Source organism: Chelon labrosus (genome assembly GCF_963514085.1).
Source record: "Chelon labrosus genome assembly, chromosome: 13".
NCBI lineage: Eukaryota > Metazoa > Chordata > Actinopteri > Mugiliformes > Mugilidae > Chelon > Chelon labrosus.
The window spans coordinates 5,237,478-5,259,406 of NC_140346.1; the positions used below are offsets into that span (position 1 = coordinate 5,237,478).

At 41.2% G+C, this 21,929-nt stretch overlaps 1 protein-coding gene across 2 annotated transcripts; it reads left to right on the top strand.

Moving 5' to 3' along the window:
* Window positions 1–814: 814 nt before the first annotated feature.
* Window positions 815–21,591, top strand: sacs (sacsin molecular chaperone; the record flags this gene model as incomplete). Of its 2 annotated transcripts, XM_084559566.1 has the most annotated exons (10): window positions 815–837; window positions 1,759–1,909; window positions 4,788–4,878; window positions 4,953–5,038; window positions 5,661–5,772; window positions 6,036–6,182; window positions 6,435–7,920; window positions 8,356–8,447; window positions 9,020–9,046; window positions 9,562–21,591. In XM_084559566.1, the coding sequence occupies 10 exons, from the start codon at window positions 815–817 to the stop codon at window positions 21,111–21,113; spliced, it is 13,767 nt and encodes a 4,588-aa protein (XP_084415692.1). In that variant the 3' UTR covers window positions 21,114–21,591. The 2 variants fall into 2 exon arrangements, with proteins under 2 accessions (XP_084415692.1, XP_084415693.1); XM_084559567.1 differs by lacking the exon at window positions 9,020–9,046.
* Window positions 21,592–21,929: the final 338 nt, after the last annotated feature.

Below are 21,929 nucleotides of genomic sequence, written 5' to 3' on the forward strand. Positions count from 1 at the left end.
TTAAGGTATGCAACACTTAATACTTAGAAGAATCCTGTTAAGAGATTGTATCATGAATACGATACTACGCATGCGCGCACCCACCCCACCGCTTGTTTATAGGAATATCACAAACTACCCTTATAATATTAGTACTTATAGGGACTTATGGAAATGACCTTTCTTGTGGAATAATATAAATATTGGAAGGATATTTCAGAGAAACACAATGGCGCACTTCCAGTCAAACGACAAGAGGTAGCTGCGATTGCCTTTTCTGGCTGACGGGATTTAAGACAATCCGGAAGTAAGCCGGCAGGAATGCTCTCGCTTCATCTCCGCAGTCTTTGTCCTCAGACGCAGTGTAATTCATTATTATTAGAACATCGCCTTTGAAGGACTCAGTATGTAGTTGGGGGGAAATAAGTATGTCACCTGCTATTGTTGTTGTTATTGTTTCCAGGAACAGAGGCTGCCGTGAAATGTACCAGCTTTTTGAGAGGACCGTTAAGGGCGCGCACTGGACAGATTCAAGTAAGTGGGGTTTGTTGGGATAACGCTCCTAAAGAGGCTGAACAAAACAACCGGCACCGGCGATGTGCAGCTGAAAAGAAGCTTCTTAGCCACTGTCATAACAACATATTGTATTTTTTTTCGTCTTCCTTTCTGTTATATTCAACCAACGAATAAATGTTATGGCATTAGGCAGGTGTTTTGAGGAAAATAACGGGTTTGTTGTTTTGCGACAGTCGTTTTCCGGGCGGAGTATTCCTGCGCTCAGGGGAGAAGATAGTCCGATGAATTTGTGTGTGCTGGGACACAGAGCGGCTACGACATGGCAATATGTCCGGACCCGTGGTAAGTTTATTTTGTGCTATAAAATGTTTGTCATATTGAAAGTTTTTAGCTGACAGCCCTCCTGTGACAATTAGAGGTAATGTTCAGGCTTATCAGCAGAACAGAATTAATATTTTTCAGTTTCTCTGCTGCAAAGTGTCGGTCATCTATCTTTCTAGATAACGTTTTGATGGGTTAGTGCAGTTTAATAGGGGCTCATCGTTTGCTGGAGCTGGCTGCCACACCCACCCAGCTCCAGTGAATTGCACCAGTGTGGACTTGGCTGCATGGGTCCAGTGGCCTGCTGCTGAATAAGCAGGAATATTTTGCTTTATTGCTCTTAATGTGTTGACAGGCTAACTTAGAGGTTTGCCTTATGTAAGGGAAACATCCACGTTGTCCCCTTAAATAGCAGCACATTTCTAGAATGTATTGGGCATGGAGGCAGAGTTGACCTGCTGCAAAACGACTGAGGTAGCAGACCTTGTGGTGGGGAACAGTGCAGCTCTCCTGAGGGATCAATGATCTTGGCTGGGACCACAGTTACATCATTTGACTTTTAGGGATAGCATATCACCCAGCAGCGCTTCCTGTATGTGACGGTATCCAAGTTGATATGCACAAGATCAAGATGTATAACTTTATACAGACATAAAATGGCACTAATGGGCCATTAACAGATGGACCTGGTGAGGTGTCCATTCTCATATTTCCTTCAAACTTAAACCTTGATCAATACTGCAGTAGTGTAAGCAAGACTCTTCTGTCCTCTGTTGTTGAGATTAAATTTGACACCACCTCTTCTCTGCAGTTGAACTGCAGTAGGTACTCTTGTATTTGGTGTTGTCTCAATGCATAACAATTTTAAATTGTAATATGCAAACAAAAACATCCATTATATTTGCATTTGTTCCAACTTGTTATTATGTCTGTATTTTCCAGGCTGCCGCGAGTGACAGTTCGTCATGAGTGCATTGGCCTGAGGTCCTACCAGGTCTCTCCTCTCACATCTGTTCAAGATGTGAAACAGTTGCTCTACGAGGAGACAAACCTCCCAGTCAAAGAGCAACGGCTGACTCACAATGGGAGAATGGTGAGTGTGATTTGTTTGTGCAATGTGCAATTTGAATGTAACACTGTCATCCAATTATCACCGAAAAATGCAAACGATCCACAACAGCAGCATGGTTATATCTGTTCATGGTTCATTCTTGTTCCTTGCATTCCTTTAAATTAGAGCAGTACACAGGTCCAACACTTCATGTATATTTGTCTAAGTCTTTTAAGTTATATTTTTTTGCCTGATGTTCTGTGGCTCTGTCACATTTTACCAATATAACCGAAAAACAGCATGAAACGCCTCTGTTTTAATGACCCAATGCCATAACTGCAGGGCAGATACTGTGACACTCATATAAAGTGTTAACAGTGCTTTCTTTGTTAGAAGTGCTTCCCTTGAGGTGTTATTGGTTATTTCTGTTAGTCGTACATTTAGTTCCCTGTAGACTCACTATCTTCTTATGATTTCTTTATCAATGCTGTAATAAACAAAAGTGATTTAGTGACTTAATTAAGCCATTGTGATTTGTAAAACATCTTATTGGAAAGAAATGGGTGTGATAGTTTTGCTCATTTGATGATGTCTCTTTTTTGGTGGTTTAACTGACCGTATGATTCTTGAGTGGTAGTTTGTGAAAGTGCACTCAGTGATTGGCCTAACATGGCTACAGCTGACCTCGTGTCATGGGGCTCAGCTGATGGAAGGCACCAGGTGGTGGTCAGTGCTTGGCAACCCCCCCGATCTCATAGGCAGACTTTAACTGCAAGCCACACCACTAATACTACATACACATGGTTAGTTTTAAATAAAACCCATGTGTATGCGAGATCTTTCCTAGAATTAAATAGATTTCCCTTTAGCCCTCTATATGTGAGTCTGTATTTTGAGTTTCAATTCTGTTCTGCGTCATTAAAGCGTGCAGCAGTCTGATGGAGGAGGTACTGTGTCAGATGCTGTATGTTGCAGAGGGGTGCTGTGCTTTTAAAGAGAGTTTCCGAAGCCTGTTGGTGCTTTCAAATAAAATAAAAAAACTCAGTCCAGTAGTCAAATAAATAAAAACACTTTACTCTGTTACACTAGTATGTATGAAATGCACCGGCCACATTTTATTTTAAGTTCCTCTATTTGAAGTGTACTACCAATATGTAAATACTTAATAAATGTTTTATATTTAGCTGCATTATTCTGTTGTTTTGCTTACATCATAGTGTGTTATTAACCATTTACTAAACGTAAACTCTAAATTAGACTCAAGGGGAGGAAAGGTGTAAGCAAAGCACTCACAAGATAAAATGTATGTATTAGATATAACGCTCAAGTTTTTCTCACTTGTTTTGTCCAATTGGTATTTGTGTTGGGAACGTTACTTTAAAAAAGTAATTAGTTATAGTTACTCACTACTTGTTCCAAAAAGTAACTGAGTTAGTAACTGAATTACTCTACAATAAAAGTAACTCGTTACCAGGGAAAGTAACTATTTGCGTTACTGTTAAAAAAAAAAAGCTGCTATATGTCAAGAAGAATTTGGATTCTTTTGAGCAGTTTTCACAAGTCAGTTGAAATTACTAGAACAGACAGGTGGTTTGTACATAACTTTCGATATTTATATATATATTTTATATTTATATTTATATTCTATTTATATATATAATATTTATATTTCGATAGGGTTTAGACAGCGAGCTATCATCTGTGGTGGAGGTATCGGTGTTTTTGGCCACTAGCTTTGTAGATGCGTGTCGTTGTGTGATGCTTCATTAAATTAGAGTTGCTTACATGTACGTTCCTCCCTTTGACCACAATGAATTTTTTTATTTATTGAAGTAGTGCTTATATCTCCACCTTGAAAATGCCAACTTTTCATCGGATTGCTCCTGACTCGCCGTCTCTGCTGCTTCATCGAATCTCTGTTTAGCTGTTGTGTGTGTGTGTGGCGCGTGTGCTGGCATGTGTGTAAAAACACTGGCTCTGATTGGCTACCATGAAACATGACTCTGCCTTAGCCAATCATAATCGCTTACCTCGTTATTAACCCACCTCCTCACTAGGGTGAGCCAGGGGTGCGTTCGGATTACACAGTTCATTCAATCAATGCATAGTAACGCACCGCATTTAACCTCCAGTAACGTTAACGGCGTTGTAACGACGGGAAAAGTAATTAGTTAGATTACCCCGTTACTGAAAAAACAACGTCGTTACCTAACGCCGTTCTTTTAAACGGCGTTATTCCAAACACTGTATTTAACATAACCTCAAAGCCTCCCAGCCTTCAGTATGATGAACTGAATTACTTAGACTATGTATTTATTCTAACTAAAAGAGACGGGGGGTCAGATTGTTGTACCTGTTATACATTGCTTCTACATTAAATATCAATGTGACATTTCAAGACTTAAAATCCTTTGTTCTGAAGTGATTATCTCATAGTGCAGTGGCCATGATGAGGATGATGACTGAGGGTTTTTCTAGTGCAGCTCAGCTTGCCAGGCACCATGTTTGTGTGCAAAGACTGCTGAGTGCAGTAGGCCACAGTGTCACCTTGCCGAGCCCCAAACAGCAGTAGTGCCAGGCCTGTTGCCGAAACTGGCTCCCTGCTGCATTGATTCTGTAATGTGCACCAGGAAAAGATTGTCTATCAGCTAATGTGCAATAACACACTCTGCATGATTTAACAGTAGCTATGCTGAGATAGTGATGATACATCAGGAGACAACTATAAGTCTATCAAAATGTCTCATAAAAATGTTGGCTTTCAAACCGTTTTATGAGTGCAGCAAGTAATAAACTGCATGCAAAAGAAATTATTTTAATAGTCATGCAATTATATGACATTGCAGTATCCTTAAGCAACTGTCATTACTTTCTTGCTGTATGTTAAATGATGTCCTGTCTTTACATCGATCCTATACAGCTGGATGACAGTGTGCGGATTGGCACCTTGGTGCCGACAGGGAGCCCAGAAGTATCTGTCACTCTGGAGGGAAGAGGCCTAAAAGGGGGAGGTAAGATCAAACCACCACATCTCTTCTATAAACCAGTTATAATAGCAGCAAGGCTTACCGTGTGTCTTTTTCAGGGAGGTTTGGACAGACTACACCTCCATTAGTCGAATTTTTGAAAGATATTCTGAGAAGGTACCCCGAAGGTGGACAGATCCTGAAAGTAAGTATCATGTCACATTATTGGTTAATTTTCTCATTGACTGAAATGAATTTACTGTAGAAGGTTACGAATTGATGCTAAATGTATTTATTTGGAAAATTAGAATAAAACAAAGATGACTAAAGACTGCATTTCCTAAATTTCTCTTAAATCAAGCTCACTAATCCTAACGTGGTAATGTGGGTGAGATATAGGCCTCTGTGATAAAGCAGTCTGTGGTACATTCTCAGCAGTGTGTTTACTTTTTAACCTATTCTGGTTCACCAAATGACTATATAGGTCATAATTAACTGGCAGCCCTGGTAGAAATACTTCCCATGCAAGGTCATGATACAGATAAAGGATTTGGAAAGAGGAAATGTGTTTTGCTCGCACAAAAACAAAAGACATAGTTTTACTTTGGCTTTAACTTGCCAGCATCAGCTTTATTACCATATATGGAGGCACCACTGCCAGGGTAAAGAGGTGAATTCCCATCTGGGCCATCCACTCTAATAATGCCCTAATTTCACTGCAAGGTATTTTTGAACAAACGCATCCACACTAAATAAACTAATGTCACTGTGTACGTTCACTGACCTGTCCTATTAAATATAAACCTTTGCTCTGTTTTATTTTGAAGGAGCTGATCCAAAATGCAGAGGATGCAGGAGCCACAGAAGTCAAGTTCATGTATGATGAGACAGAGTATGGAGTGGAGTCACTGTGGTCACCTGACATGGCTCAGCATCAAGGTTAGCAGTTAATAACTACGAACAGCAGAATAGCTCAGTGATCAGCGACACTGCTCTTTAATCAGATGGCAAGATCAAGCTCTCAACCTGGCAAAAAAACATCCTGCTTAAGTAACACTCTGCAGCTGATGTTCTGCTCTGACCTCCCTATGAACAAAACACGGAAAGGCAAATTTATAAAAATACTGACATTTACTAATTTATTGTACATTTACTGCATATGTATTCTTCCACTTTCTCATCTTGTGTATGTTGGCCTACAGGGACAGCATTGTATGTATACAATGATGCTGTGTTCACTGTGGAAGACTGGAATGGGATTCAGGAGATTGCGAGGAGCAGGAAGAGGGACGATCCATTGAAAGTTGGACGATTTGGTATTGGCTTCAACTCTGTGTATCATATTACGGGTGAGAATTTTCTTAAATTTCTAAATGTTTACTTATTTACCATTTTCTCATGTGGAATCATTCACACTCTACTCTAGGTTTGACTGCAACACAATGTATACTGCAAGGCATTCTAAACAATAACTTTGAGCTTGTGAACCTTTTTACCATTATAGTCAATTGAAGCACCAACTATCCATTTCAGATAGAAATGTAAATGTAATATGTATACCTTTTCATGGATAATATGCGTTGTTTGCATGTATGTTTCAGATGTTCCAAGTATATTCAGTGGAGACCAGATTGCCATGCTGGACCCTCATCAGACCCTGTTTGGAGTGAATGAGTCTGGGCAGTGTTGGAACTTGAAGACAGACATTAAGGAGATCACAGAACTTGCTGACCAGTTTGCGCCATACATTGGGATGTTTGGGAGTTCTGAGAAAACCATTAAGGATGCCAGCTTTCCTGGAACTCTGTTCCGCTTCCCACTGCGCATGATACCCTCCCAGCTCAGTGGCAACATTTACAACAAGGAAAAAGTTTTGGAGCTCTTTGAGTCTTTCAAAGCTGATGCAGACACAGTGCTCCTCTTCCTTAAAAGCGTTCAGAAGATCTCCTTGCATGTACGCGAGTCCGATGGCACAGAACGCATGTTGTTTCAGGTTACAGCAACAGAGAATTCTGATGATAAGCTAGAGAGACCAAACGCCCTGAAGACACTGGGTCAGGCTGTAGACAGCTACAGCAATGGTGTTCCCAGCTCTGCCATCACATGCGTCACTTACCAGGTCAACATAGAGACTCAGGATGAAACAGTTAAAGAGACTCAGAGGATGACGTGGCTAGTATGCAATGGAGTTGGGGGTAGAGGGATGTGTGCTGAGTTGGACTCGCTGGCAGATGATTTGAAGTTCATGCCTACCATTGGCATTGCCCTGCCACTAACTGTGATCAACAAAGAGGACAAAGGTGCCACATCTGGTTTCTCAGGACGAGCTTTTTGTTTCCTTCCTCTGCCCCCTGGGGAGGAGAGCGAGACGGGGCTTCCAGTTCATGTCAGTGGCTTCTTTGGCCTCACAGACAACCGGAGGAGTATCAAGTGGCGGGAAGTGGACCAGTGGAGGGATCCAGCTGCCTTGTGGAATGAGCTGCTTATAATCACAGTCATCCCAAGGGCTTACTTCACTCTCATAATTGAGGCTATCAAAAGGGTACAGACCAAAAAGGACCAAGACTTTCCATTGTCCCCTATAGGGACCTATAGAGCCTGGCCAGATCCTAAGCGAATCAAATCCCGCTGGAAACCCATCCTCCAGCTGCTGTTTCATGAACTGCTGCAACAGCAAGTAATTTATTCTCTCAGTGAGAGCTGGATCAGAGTGGACGACGCTGTGTTCTCAGAGTTGGACACAGATGAGGACATTTCAGAGACTGTGATCAACTACCTCCAAAGCTCAGGAATGCAGGTGGCAAAGGTGCCTGCTGCGGTGGACTTTGTCATGGCTGCATACGTGACAGAGCCCACTGAAGTGAAGAAGGTGACTCCATCTTTGTTGCGGCAGGTGATCAGGAAGTACAAACACAAAGGTCCCTCACAGGAGAAACTACTGCTGCTGGAGTTTGCACTTCGTGACAGCAATTACAGTGACCTTATAGGGCTTGAGCTACTGCCACTGCAAGATGAGACATTTACATCATTTTCATCCTCTGTCAGTGAAAAGGATGCCATTTACATTTCTTCCGAAGAATACCCCAGGTACAGATAGGGTGATATTGTTTGTTTGGTAAGGTCTGTTTGAGTTTCAATCAGTTTTATTCTCCTAAGGAAAGCATTCCTGATACTTTGTGATGCAATTGTGTGATCTAAACCAATACACATAAACAGAGTAGTTTTTTGTATATGGCTTTAAAAGTAATAATTATGAAGTGAGACATTTCCACGTCTTTTAAAAAATACAAATTTAATATTAATTGGAATATTAATTGGAGGATAAAGCTGATTGAACGATAAACTGTAGACTTTGTTGCAGCCTTTGAAAATATGCTAACTTTTTAAGACAATAAATTCAGCATATGTGTGTCTTATTTTCAGTGTATACAGATGAATGTGATTGTCTTTTATACAGATACATGTGCACACTGAATTAAATTTGCTATTTATCACCTTTTCTTTCATTTGATATATTCTAAGGTCTCTGTATCCAGGATTGGAGTATCGGTTCATACTGGAAAGTATTAAGCCTTCAGTGATGGACAGTTTGAAGAAAGCAGCGAAAAGCAGAGGTAATTTACATCTCACCTATTTCACCTATATACATACATATCTTTGGTTTAAACAGTAACCACAAGATGAACAATAAAAACTAAATCTGGATTGGTGAATTTAAGGGATATCTTAAAACACTGTTTATTAACATGTGAGAATCACCTACAGTATAATGCAGAACTGCATCTCAGAATGAAACTGAAAAATCAGTGATGCAGTGATGACTATGTGGGCCATTCAGCCATGTTGTTGTAATGCTGGCTCATCTTACTCTCCAACAGTGCCAGCATGGCATTAAATCTGGTGCACTGCTGATGGATAATTTAGGAGTGAGAGACAGAAAGGGAAAGAGAGAGTGAACATGCTGATTCATGGATGAGTTTCACCCCAACACACTCTCCGCAACAACTTCCTGTTATCTATTGTATATTAGGCTGAAAAATTCATAATTAGATCAGTGGTTGACATCCATATTTTACTGACAATAACGAAGTAATTTTGTTGTGTGTCTATAATTCTTAAAAGTTAGTTGTTGTTTTTTTAACAAGGAAAAATAGCACCACTCCTAAATTTGTTATTTGAATTGCAGTGCAACAGTCTCTTTGGGGGTGCACAGGTAGGCATTTCAGAGTGTGCCACGTCAAATATGTCAAATATTTTGCTTTTATTATTAACCAAAACTAACACATGACTGAAAGTAATCACAGTTGTAACTGCAGTCAGAAAATCCTCACAGGTATGAGAAGCAAAATCTCATAACTTATCGTTATTCGTGAGGTGTTTTATGGTACACTTTATGACTTGCATTGTTGTTTGTCTCTTGCAATAATGGTTTCACCTACACTGAAATGAGGGAAATGTTTGAAACTAACTATATGTGTGCGAGTGCACATAACAATGTCTTTGCAAGTGTGGTTGCATGGCTTACATCAGAAATATTGCCACAGTATTAATATATTAATTATTTATATTTAGTTGTTTTTTTAAGTCAGGATTAATCCTGTAAATGTAATGTAGCTGTAGTTGCTGCATTATGCAATAACAACAACACCAACTTTCAAACTTAAACAATTTTGCAATGTCTATAATAATTACAGATGCAAATTAAACTTTTCCTTGTTATTATAACAGGAAGACCCTGCACTCAGATACAAGTGCTGAACCCTGAACGATCAGCTCGACTCATCAAGGAGATCCTATCAACAGCCTGGCCAACTAGAGACTTTAATGTCCGATGGGAACCTGGAAACAGAGAGTTGAAGCATCCTACAGTGTCTTGGCTAAAAATGATTTGGAAGCATCTCTACATACATTTTGCTGATGACCTATATACCTTTGAAGATATGCCTTTAATCCCACTTGTGCCACTTGACGAAAACATGGAGATTATTGGGCTTCTACGTCTCAAAACTCCATCCCCCATAATTCTTGTGGATGAGGAAGAGGCTCCGCTCCCTGAAAACCTTCTAGAAATCATGGAAAAACTTGGTGGAGTAGTGATAAAAAAGCTGGACTCTTGCTTGCAGCACCCTCTGCTAAAGAATTACATTCACCCATCCTCTCCTGGCATGCTTCTGCAAATTATGGATAGACTGTCAACACAACGATTATGTAGCCTGGTTTCTTCTTTCTCAGTCAAAGAGAAGATTGCACTTAGAAACTTTCTTGCAGGACTGTCTGACATTACAGAGAAGGAAAAGCATACCATCCTTGATCTTTCCATTTTTGAGAAAGTGGGAAACTGCTCTGAAGGTACCTCAGCATTTACATCACTGAGAGGAGCTAGAGCTTTACATCACAGGGCCAAATACCCACCAGATGTGAAACTGTCTGATAATCTTGTGGCTTGCAGTGACGAGGAATCAATCCGCCTCATCAAGATGCTGAATGTCCCACAAGTGAAAACAACGGAATGTTTGAAGATGATTATCCAGGATATTGAGAAGGGATTCTACACAGTAGATGAGACAACCCGAGTCATGCTCTGGGCTCTTAAACATCTGGCTTTTCTGAAGAATGAAAACTCAGCAGTAATTGGATGGCTTTCTGTTCTTAAATTCATTCAGTTGCCCTGTGGAAAGTCAGTCAAAGCCTCTGACCTTTTTGATCCTGAGCTCGAGATTCTACAGCATCTGTTCTACATGGAGGAGAAAACCAGGTTTCCCATAAGTACATTCACCTCATCTCCTGATATTCTTCATTCACTCAGACAACTGGGACTAAGAAATGAAGTGCAGCTCAATGAAAAAGATGTACTTCGAGTCGCAAAGAAGATAGAGGAGTTACAAAGCAGTGAGGAACCTGAGTGGGACTTCATAATCAAAAAGGCAAAAACACTCCTGCAAATACTCAACAAACAGACCAAACTAATAAAATCATCTGATGCACAGACATCATTGCTAAAACTGAAATGGGTACCAGTTGGTAAAGAAAGACCTCCAACTTACCCTAAATCCCTTGCTTGGGTTGGAGATACTCTCAATATCTGCTCTTTGTCTGAAATGTGTGAAATATCACATGCAGTACTTGTGGGATCGTCAGTAGCACTTGTTGAACACACATCTGCAGGTATGAAAAAAGCACTGAAACTAACTGTGCAGCCACAAGTGGATCAAGTATTACAGCACTTGAAAGCGGTGAATGACTGGCATAAATCTCAAGCGTTCACTACAGAGGACTGGTATCAGTTCCAGCAAATCTTGTTTGAGATTTATGGCTTCATGCAAGCTCATCTTGAGGACGCAAGGGAAGCAATGAAATCACTGCCTTTTGATTGGGTGTGGACAGGCAAGACATTCTCATCACCAGGCCAGACAGTCCTGAAACCCCTCCCTGATCTAGACTTACAGCCCTACCTGTACTCTCTGCCAAAGACAATTAGAAAGTTTCACAAGCTTTTCAAGTTTTGTGGTTCCGTTGAGGAAGTTGTCCCAAGCCATGTGTTTGAAGTCATCTCTACCATCCAGCAAAGATGTGAAGGAAAGATGACCAGGGAGGAGAGCAAACATGATATTCTACTTTTGATCAACATCCTGAGATGGCTCTACAACAATCAGATAACTGTAAACACTAACATGCATGTGCCGATTCTTTGTTACAAAGACCCAAGCAGATTAGCAATGAAGCCCATTCATGAATGCACCTACTGTGACATCAAGGTTGATGATTTGCATGACTTGCTTGAAGATGCATCAGAGCCAATCATATTGATCCATGATGACATCCCGATGAAAACTGCAGAGTGGCTGAAGGTACCATGTTTAAGTACAAGGTTGATAAACCCAGAAAATCTTGGCTTTGAACAATCAGGCCAACAAGAACCTCTAACAGTGAGAATAAAGAATATCTTGGAGGAATATCCATCTGTAGCAGATATTTTTAAAGAGCTCCTCCAGAATGCAGATGATGCAAGTGCCGTAGAGTGCAGTTTCCTCATTGACATGAGAAAAAACACTGACATTCGAGAGAATCTCCTTGACCCTGGCATGATTATTTGTCACGGGCCTTCCCTGTGGTCTTTCAACAATGCTGTATTCTCAGATACAGACTTTCTGAACATTACAAGGTTAGGTGGATCGGTGAAGAGATGTGAAGCAGACAAAGTTGGCAAGTTTGGCTTGGGATTCAACTCTGTTTATCACATTACTGATATCCCCATCATAATGAGCAGAGAGTTCATGATCATGTTTGATCCAAACATCAATCACATCAGCAAACACATCAGAGACAGGTCTAATCCAGGGATCAAAATCAACTGGAGCAAACAACAGAAAAGGTTAAGAAAATTCCCCAATCAGTTCAAACCTTTCATTAATGTCTTCAACTGCCAGCTTCCTTTAGCTCAGGATTCACCATACAAATACAATGGCACGCTGTTCAGACTACCATTTAGAACAGAGCAGGAAGCGTCAGTAAGCGAAATCAGTAGTCTGTACTACAATACCACAGATATCTATTCTCTCGTTGATGAGTTCAGCATATGTGGCCATCGGTTCATTCTCTTCACTCAGCATGTTGGAAGCATGGTTTTGAAATACCTAAAATTTGAAGAACCAAATCCAGCAGCAGCACAAGATGTTGTCACAATCAACAAAAGTGTGTGGTCATCCAAAGCCTCATATGGACCGCTGAGTATCCTAAAATCTGCAGCAAAGGTTATGAAGAAAGTGGCAAGCACTAGCAGGGTACCTGCTGATGTTCCCAAGTCTGGCTGCATCATACGGGTTTTGGTGGAAGAGTTTCATAATGTGTTCAAACGCATTGTTGATCTCCACTCCCCACTGTTCCGTGGTCCAGAGGAAGATCCCAACCAGTACTTTGAGATGGCTGCTAAAGGAGTTCAAACAAGAAGGCTCACAGATGAAATGCCACAGAAGGCAGTTGAGGTCACCAACTGGCTCATTTGCTCATGCATGGATATAAATGAGGCACTCAAGTTTTCTCTCAGTGATAGCGGGAAAAGACTTGGACTAGTGCCTTGTGGAGGAGTGGCTGTTCTTCTCTCAGAGGAAGAGAATCGGAAATGGACAGTGAAGACAAATGCCACACCAATTGGAGAGGTGTTTTGTTACCTTCCCTTGAGAATCAAAACAGGCCTACCAGTCCATATTAATGGCTGCTTTGCTGTGACCTCCAACCGCAAAGAGATCTGGAAGACCGACACAAAAGGACAGTGGAACTCTGTGTTCATGAGACATGTCATTGTCCAGGCCTATTTGGCAGCACTCACAATGCTACGTTCAATGGCTGAAAGTGGAGAACTACTTGAGTACAGCTACTATGCAGCATGGCCAGATCCAAGTCAAGTACATGATGACTTTACACTGGTCAGCCAGGGCGTCTACCAAGAAATAGCCAAAGGAGGTGACAGTGAGCATGCAAAGGTTTTCTCAGATGGCAAAACCTGGGTATCAATCAAATATGTCAGATTCCTTGATGATGCCTTACTCTGTAGGCCGGACATTGGTCCCGCTGCTTTCAAAATATTCTTGAAATACCTCAAGAAGAGTGGCTCACAAAACCTCTGTGCTGTTGAACTACCTGACTGGGTGAAGGAGGGATTTGATGATGCTGGGTGTAAAGGGAAGCTGATGGAAAACACCCTGACAGAAAAGCAGTTCTTTTCAGATGTCTTTTTCCCTCACATTCAGGAAATTGACAAAGAACTTCGAGATCCACTGATGCATTATGTTTTGAATGACAAACTAGAAGAGTTTGCATCAATCCTCAGAGTTACTCCTTGCATCCCATGCTCTGGCCCCAGTAAGGCACTGGTTTTACCTTCAAAACTCATTCACCCAGAGGGAAGAGTTGCTAAACTCTACAACACTGATGATGGAAGATTTCCTGAGGGGACTTCTAAAGACTATGTAAACCCAGTGTGTTTAGTAAAGTTAGTGCAGCTAGGCATGGTGAAAGACGATCTGTCATGGGAGGACCTGACTGAGCGAGCTCATTCTGTTCTTGAACTTAATGAAAATGATCATACAGCTGCATGCTTCCGTAGCAGTATACTTCTCAGTCTCATTGATGAGAAACTGAAGATGAGAGATACAGGAGCAGCTGAGTACTTAGAGAAGCTACAGGACATCAAGTTCCTTCCATTCCTGACAAGACCTGCTGGGTTCTCTCTACCATGGCATGGAAACAACTTTTCCCCAACAACAATGTTCTCTGCTAGAGAGCTCTTTACAACTGAACATCAGGACACAGTCTGTTTGATGAAGCCAATACTGAACGAGAATTCCCCATCCTTCAAAGGTTGTGGTGCAATATCATTGGCCGTGAAAGACTGTCTTGGTCTAATAAGGAAGCCCTCAGTTGGTCTGGTCATCAGCCAACTAAAGAAACTGTCTCAGTCATTTGATGGTGTCACTCTGTATCAGGAGAACATAACAAATGCCTGTTACAAGTATCTTCATGAGGAAATGCTACAGGATGAAAAAGCCAAAGGTCAAATAACAGAAGAACTGGAAGCCTTTAACTCCATCCTGGTGGAAAACACTTATGTCAGCCCCTCCAAAGTTGCATTTCATTTGAATTTTGATGCAGCTCCACATCTTTATCAGCTTCCTAACAAATACAGAAACAGCTGTCGTGAGCTCTTTGAAAATGTTGGGGTACGACCCAGCTTTCCAGTTGAGGTTTTCTCAGCAGTTCTTGAAACTGTTAAGGAAGAATGTGGGCGAAGGGCACTCACCGAGGAAAACTTCCAGTTATGTCGCAGAATTATTAGTGAAGGAATTTGGAGCTTAATACGAGACAAGAACCAAGAATACTGCCAAGCCAATTATGGTGGGATTCTGTTACCTGACTCCAATCTAACATTGCAGCCATCAAAATCACTATGTTACAATGACTGCCCTTGGATCAAAGTCAGGGACTCTTCTGTGAAATACTGTCACGGGGATATTCCAAGAGAGGTTGCTGTGAAATTAGGAGCAGTCCCTAAACGCCACAAAGCATTGGAGCGATATGCCTCAAATGTTTGCTTTACTACTCTTGGAAGTGAGTTTGGGCAGAAAGAAAAACTCACAAGCAGAATTAAAAGCATTCTCAATGCGTATCCATCAGAAAAAGAAATGCTTAAAGAGCTGCTTCAAAATGCAGATGATGCCAAAGCAACAGAAATTTACTTTGTTTTTGATCCAAGGACACACCCCACAGACAGAATATTTGACGATAAATGGATCCCAATGCAAGGCCCAGCTCTCTGTGTTTATAACAATCAACCATTCACAGAAGATGATATCAGAGGTATACAGAACCTCGGCAGAGGAACAAAAGAGGCTAATCCGGGAAAAACGGGTCAATATGGCATAGGTTTCAACTCTGTCTATCACATAACTGACTGCCCATCCTTCATCTCAAACAATGACATTCTTTGCATCTTTGATCCACATGCACAGTATGCACCTGGGGCTACATCTGTGAGTCCTGGAAGAATGTTTAGAGACTTGGACTCTGACTTTAGAACTCAGTTTTCAGATGTTCTAGGTCTTTACTTGGGAGCTAATTTTAAGTTGGAACGCAGCACAATGTTCAGATTCCCCATTCGCTCTACAGAAATGGTAAAAACATCAGAGATCAGTTCTGTTCCTGCATCTGACAGAATGGTGCAAAATCTTCTGGACAAACTAAAAACTGATGGTGCAGAGCTTCTGATGTTTCTCAACCACATGGAGAAAATATCAATCTGTGAAATTGATCATTCATCTGGTGACCTAAAAGTGCTCTACTCTGTGACAGCAAAAATAACAGATGGTGATCGACTGAAACGCAAACAGTTTCATGCCTCTGTCATTGATAGTGTAACCAAAAAGAAGCAGCTCACTGCTATCCCTGTCCAACAGATAACCTACACAATGGACATAGATGACACTGATGGAAATTTGACTACATGGATGATCTGCAACAGATCTGGTTTTCCTGATATTGAAAATGTTTCAAAAAGTGTGATCTCAGCTCACAAAAACGAAGATATAACTCTATTTCCACGTGGAGGGGTCGCTGCATGTGTGAGCCACAACTACAAAAAACCCCACAGGGCTTTCTGCTTTCTACCCCTTTCACTGGAGACTGGCTTACCTTTTCATGTGAATGGGCATTTTGCTCTCGACTCCGCTCGAAGAAACCTATGGAGAGATGACAATGGAGTGGGGGTAAGGAGTGACTGGAATAACAACTTGATGACATCACTGATAGCCCCTGCCTTTGTGGAACTGCTGATTCAGCTAAAGCGTCGATACTTCCCAGGTCCTGATCCCACCATGACTATACTACAAGGAACACCGCTTCATGTTGTTAAAGATACATTGCGGAAATATCTGTTCTTCTTCCCAGTCAACAGACTTGACATACAGCCAGATTGGTACTGCCTGGTTAAAGCAGTTTACAACTGTATTCATGCTGACCTAAAGCGTCTGCTTCCAGTTGTCAGAGCAGCGCAAATGGACAACTCTGACATACATTCTGTCATTTACATTTCTTGGGTGAATACATCTACTACAAACAGAGGCAGAGCCTATTTTGATAATCTCCTACAAGATGAGCTTCAGCACTTGAAAAACACAGAGTACAACATGACTTCAAGGAAGTCTGTGGCTGAAAATGTCTACAGATTGAAGACCTTGCTTCTTGATATTGGTTTCAACCTGGTTCACAGCTGCGATGAGACTGCAAATCTCTACTTCTGTTTGGAGGATTCTGGGATTCCAGTCAGTTATGTTACGCCCAGCGATGTCCGCAGCTTTCTTCACACTTTTTCATCACCAGACACATCTTGCCATGTTGGAAAACTCCCCTGCCGTCTCCAACAATCAAGCTTTAAGTTAGTTCATAACTTGAAGATTCTAGTGGACTACTGTTTCAAAGACATAGAAGGGGGTGAAGTCAAAATCGAGGGTTTGCCTGTGTTAATCACAATGGACAGTATGCTTCAGGTGTTTGATTCTAAGAGACCAAAGTTCCTGACAATACATCATGAACTAGTACCATCCAGGAAAGAAATGTTCATGAATACACTGTACATCAGGTACAGCAACATATTGTTCCAGGCAGGAGTTGCTAAGAACTTTGACATCAGCAGCTTTGGTGATCTACTAGGGTCTGTACTTCCAAGAGAGTATCGAACAAAGATCCCTGTGAAATGGAGAGACACCTTTGCAAGTGAATCTTGGCTAAAAAATGTGTGGAACTTCATCAGTGAGAATACTGCAGTTAAGGAGGATCAGATGGACATTAAACCAAGCTTCGACACAGTAGTTGACATTCTGAAAGACTGGGCTTTGCTGCCTGGAGTCAAATTCATGGCAAGAGAAAAGCTCGTTCTCCCAGAGCATGATGTGCTTTTACCTCTGAGCTTGATGAACATTGCCATATTTCCACATGGCCAAAATGACAAAGTCTTTCACACCCTAATGAAAGCAGGGTGCATTCAGCTTGCAGTGAACAAAATCTGTGCTAAAGATAATCAAATCATTCCTTGTTTGGCACAGAACACAGCAAACATTGAAAATCCATCAAGTGTCCTGAAAGCTGTAGAGTACATGATTGAGACATCTGCTTTCAAATCAGCAAACCTAACTGACAAGGACTTTGAGGCTCTTCTTTTGTATTTCAACAGCAACCTATCTAACCTCACGCAACAAGATGTGCAGAGCCTAAAACTTCTCCCGTGTTTTAAATCAGTAAGCGGGAGATACATCAGCATTGCAAACTATGGGGCAAACTTTATCCTTGCAAAAAGCATCCCATCTGCAGACATAGAAAAATGGGCTCACACAACCTCCTACGCCTTTCTTGCTGATAATCCACAGCTGAAAGAATTGTACATGTTCCTCGGCTGCATGCCAATTGATGACTTAGAAATCTACCTTGAACATCTCCTGCCAAAGTTTGAGAGTCTTTCCTACGATGCCAAAGTTGAGCACATTGTCTATCTGAAGGAGAGACTTTTGTCAATGGAAGAGTCCTGCAAGATGAAGGATCAACTCTTTGAGAAATTGGAGGGATTGTCATTCATCTATGACTACGCAAACAGACTCAGGCCAACTAAGTTTTTCTATGATGAGACAGTGAAGGTTTTTGAAGTTATGCTACCTGCAAAGTCATTCATACCAAGTGACTTTTTTAAGAAAATAGAGCAAGTGTCAAAACCCAAGAATGGGACATTATTGCTCACCTCATGGATAACTTTTCTGAGAAATATTGGTCTCAAGCATGAAGTATCACAGCAGCAAATTCTTCAGTTTGCAAAAGAGGTCAGCATCAAAGCCCAAACAGAGAGCTGGACCAAAGAAAAAGTGCAAACCATTGTTGATGTTCTCTTGAACCACATTTTTAAAGAGAGGACAGACCTGTTCCAGGGTAATTTTCTCAAGGAGCTCTCAATGATACCCTTTCTGTGTCCCGAGAGGGCCCCAAAAGAACTCATCAAGCTTCATTCTCAGTACCAAGAGATGAGTGGCACACTTCCTCTGATTCGTTTCAGTGGGTCTCAGGTAAATCCAAAATTCAAGCAGACGGATATCATCCATTTGCTTTGGACAGCTTGTCCGATTTTGCCTGAGAAAGCTACACCTTCAAGCATAAAAGAACAAGAGGAGAACACTTCCACTGGACAGGAGCAACTTGACCAAGTGCTGAACATGTTAGGTGTCAACTTGGACCCGCCACTGGAGAAAGTCATAAGCAACTGCAAGAACATCTGCAACATACCCAATCCAGATGACGAAATGGTGAAAACACGGAACAAGGTGTTAAGATCCACATATGAGTTTCTCAACGGAGATAAAAGAGATTTCCGTTATCAGCTACGTGGGGTGGCTTTTGTCATGGTTGAAGATGGCTGGAAATTGCTGAAACCTGAAGAAGTGGTCATTAATTTGGACAATGAATCAGACTTCAAACCTTACTTGTACAAATTACCTCTAGAACTTGGCACATTTCATCAACTGTTCAAACTTCTTGGCACTGAAGACGTAGTGTCAACCAAACAATATGTTGAAGTGCTTTGGAGAATTTATAGAAGTTCAGAGGGAAAGCAGCTTGACCCAAATGAAATGAGAACAGTAAAAAGGGTTGTTTCAGGATTGTTGAAGTCTCTTCATAATGATCCAGTGGAAATTCGCAAAGACCTTGAGAGTCTCAGAGATTTGATATTTTATCTGCCAAGCCATGATGGTAGATTAGCAAAATCCAATAGTCTGGTGTTTGACGATGCTCCACACTACAAGAGCAGAATTCAGGGAAATGTTGGCGTTCAGATGCTTGTAGACTTGAGCCAATGTTACATGGGCAAAGACCATGCTTTCCACACAAAGCTGATCATGCTACTTCCACAGAAATTAAGGCCTCGACTGCTGAGTAGCATTCTTGAAGAGCAACTTGATGAGGATTCTCCAAAAATGTGTCAGTTTGGAGCTCTTTGCTCACTGCAAGGTCGCCTTCAGCTGTTGCTGTCATCAGAGCAGTTCATCACAGGACTGATCAGAATAATGAAACACGAGAATGATAATGCATACTTTGTGAATGAAGAAAAAGCTATACGTCTCTGCAAAGCACTTTGTGAAGGACTGAAAGTGTCTTGTTTTGAGAAACTCCAAACAACCTTAAGAGTGAAAGGATGTAGCCCCATCCCTCACAGTCGCAGTGAAACACTTGCTTTCCTCAAGAGATATGGAACAACAGTGATTCACCTTTACATTCAGCATTCAGACAGCAAAGACATTAACTTTCTTTTGGCACTAGCTATGACATTGAAGTCTGCTACAGACAATTTGATTTCGGACACATCCTATCTGATTGCCATGTTGGGCTGTAATGACATCTACAGAATCACAGAGAAGCTGGACAACCTTGGTGTTAAGTATGACTCCACAGAGCCCTCAAAACTTGAACTACCACTCCCAGGAACCCCAATACCAGCTGAGATACATCACACTCTCCTCATGGATCCAATGAATGTATTCTACCCAGGGGAATACGTGGGTTACCTTGTAGACTCTGAGGGTGGAGACATATATGGGTCCTATCAGCCCACATATACATATGCCATAATCGTTCAAGAAGTTGAAAGAGAAGAGGAGGATAACACAAATTTTCTTGGGAAATGCTTTCAGATTGACATTGGTTACAGCGAGTACAAAATAGTCAGTTCCCTGGACTTGTACAAATTCTCAAGACAAGATGAAAGCACCCAGGTCCGAGACACTAGTGCCCCATCAACTCCTACAAGCCCAGACAGTCGTTCCTCTGGATTGCGAATGATCCCTCCTCTTTTTCCTGGGAAAGAAAATCTTCGACCCCCAACTCAAAAAAAATCTCCAAAGAAGATTAAACTTCATGCATTGCCTGAAATTCTGAAAGAAGTGACCTTAGTAATTGAACAAGCTTGGAAGCTTTCTGAGGCGGAAAGAAAAAAGATAATCCGCAGATTGTATCTCAAGTGGCACCCGGACAAAAATGCAGAGAATCTGGACATTGCCACAGAAGTCTTTAAGCACTTACAGAATGAGATCAACAGGATGGAGAAACAGTCTTTGGCTGACCAGCAAAATACAGACAGGGCTTCCAGGAGATCCTTCTCCACATCATCAAGCCGCTTCCAGTCTGAGAAGTTCTCATTTCAAAGGTTTTATTCATCGTGGAACCAAGAAGCAACAAGTCATAAGTCAGAACGGCAGCAGTTCAGGGAACATTATAAAAGCTATGCAGGTTCATCACACTCTCATCGTTTCTTTGTGCCGCCAACTTTCAAGACAGTTGGAAATCCAGTTGAAGCCCGTCGGTGGCTGAGACAAGCCAGAGCGAACTACTCTGCCGCTCGCAATGATCTTCATAAAAATGCCAATGAGTGGGTTTGTTTCAAATGCTACCTGGCCACAAAGCTTGCACTGATAGCTGCAGACTACGCAGTGAGAGGAAAGTCTGACAAAGATGTCAAACCAACTGCTCTGGCTCAAAAAGTGGAGGAGTACAATTCCCAGTTAACAGGCCTTTCCAGTGACGTTCAGATCCTGGAAGGCTATGGTGTGGACAGCCTAAGAACTCGTTACCCTGACCTCCTGCCATTTCCACAGATTCCCAATGACAGATACACATCTGAGGTAGCAATGAGAGTGATGGAATGTACCGCTCGGATTATCATAAAGCTTGAAACCTTTGTGCAGCAAAAAATATGATACAGTTGTTAAACGTGAATATTCTCTGCGAAATAGAGGACTGTGGCTGTGTGCAATACTGATAATGTGTATCACTTTGAATAAAACTGAAGTATCCAGCTGGCAGCTTATGGTACATATGCAGTTTCTACCTGTAATGGCGGTGCTGTGGCCCATGCACAGTAAATAAATGTATGGCTCCAATAACCTATTAGGCTGTCTTAATATAGATTTGCTGTAATATGTGAGAAAAAAAAAATTCTGCATACGCTGTATATACCAATGCCTCAGCAATATGTTTTGTTTACCAAAGTCCCCACATTGACTATAATTGCTCTCAGTTAGATTAAAAAATATGCTGCTTTTTTACTTTATCTTTTATAAAATAAATAAATACATATATTTTCTTGCCACAGAAAACCAGTTGAGTGTATTTAAAAGATGGGCTTATAAAAAAATAGATTAACTCCATCAAATACTGCAATGTTTGTCATGCAACATGTCCTATCTCCAAAAGTTCTGCAAGTCAAGGAAAAACAGTCATGTTTGTACGTTTTCTTTTTTGTATTTTTTATGGTTGTTTTCATATAATTTCTGTAAAGGTGTACATTTTCTGTAAAATAATCACTTGTTTATGGATAAAGCACTTTTTGGAAACTCATATACTGGCACTTGCAGTCCAACTGTGAATATAAACTCTTATGTTACGTTTCAAACTCACTTTTCAAACAACTTTTCAATGGAATTATGTTTAGCATCATTAATGTTTCATATGAACCACATGTACTTGTACTCCGAGCTGTAGATTCCTGCTTTGATAAAAGGTAGTGAAAACTC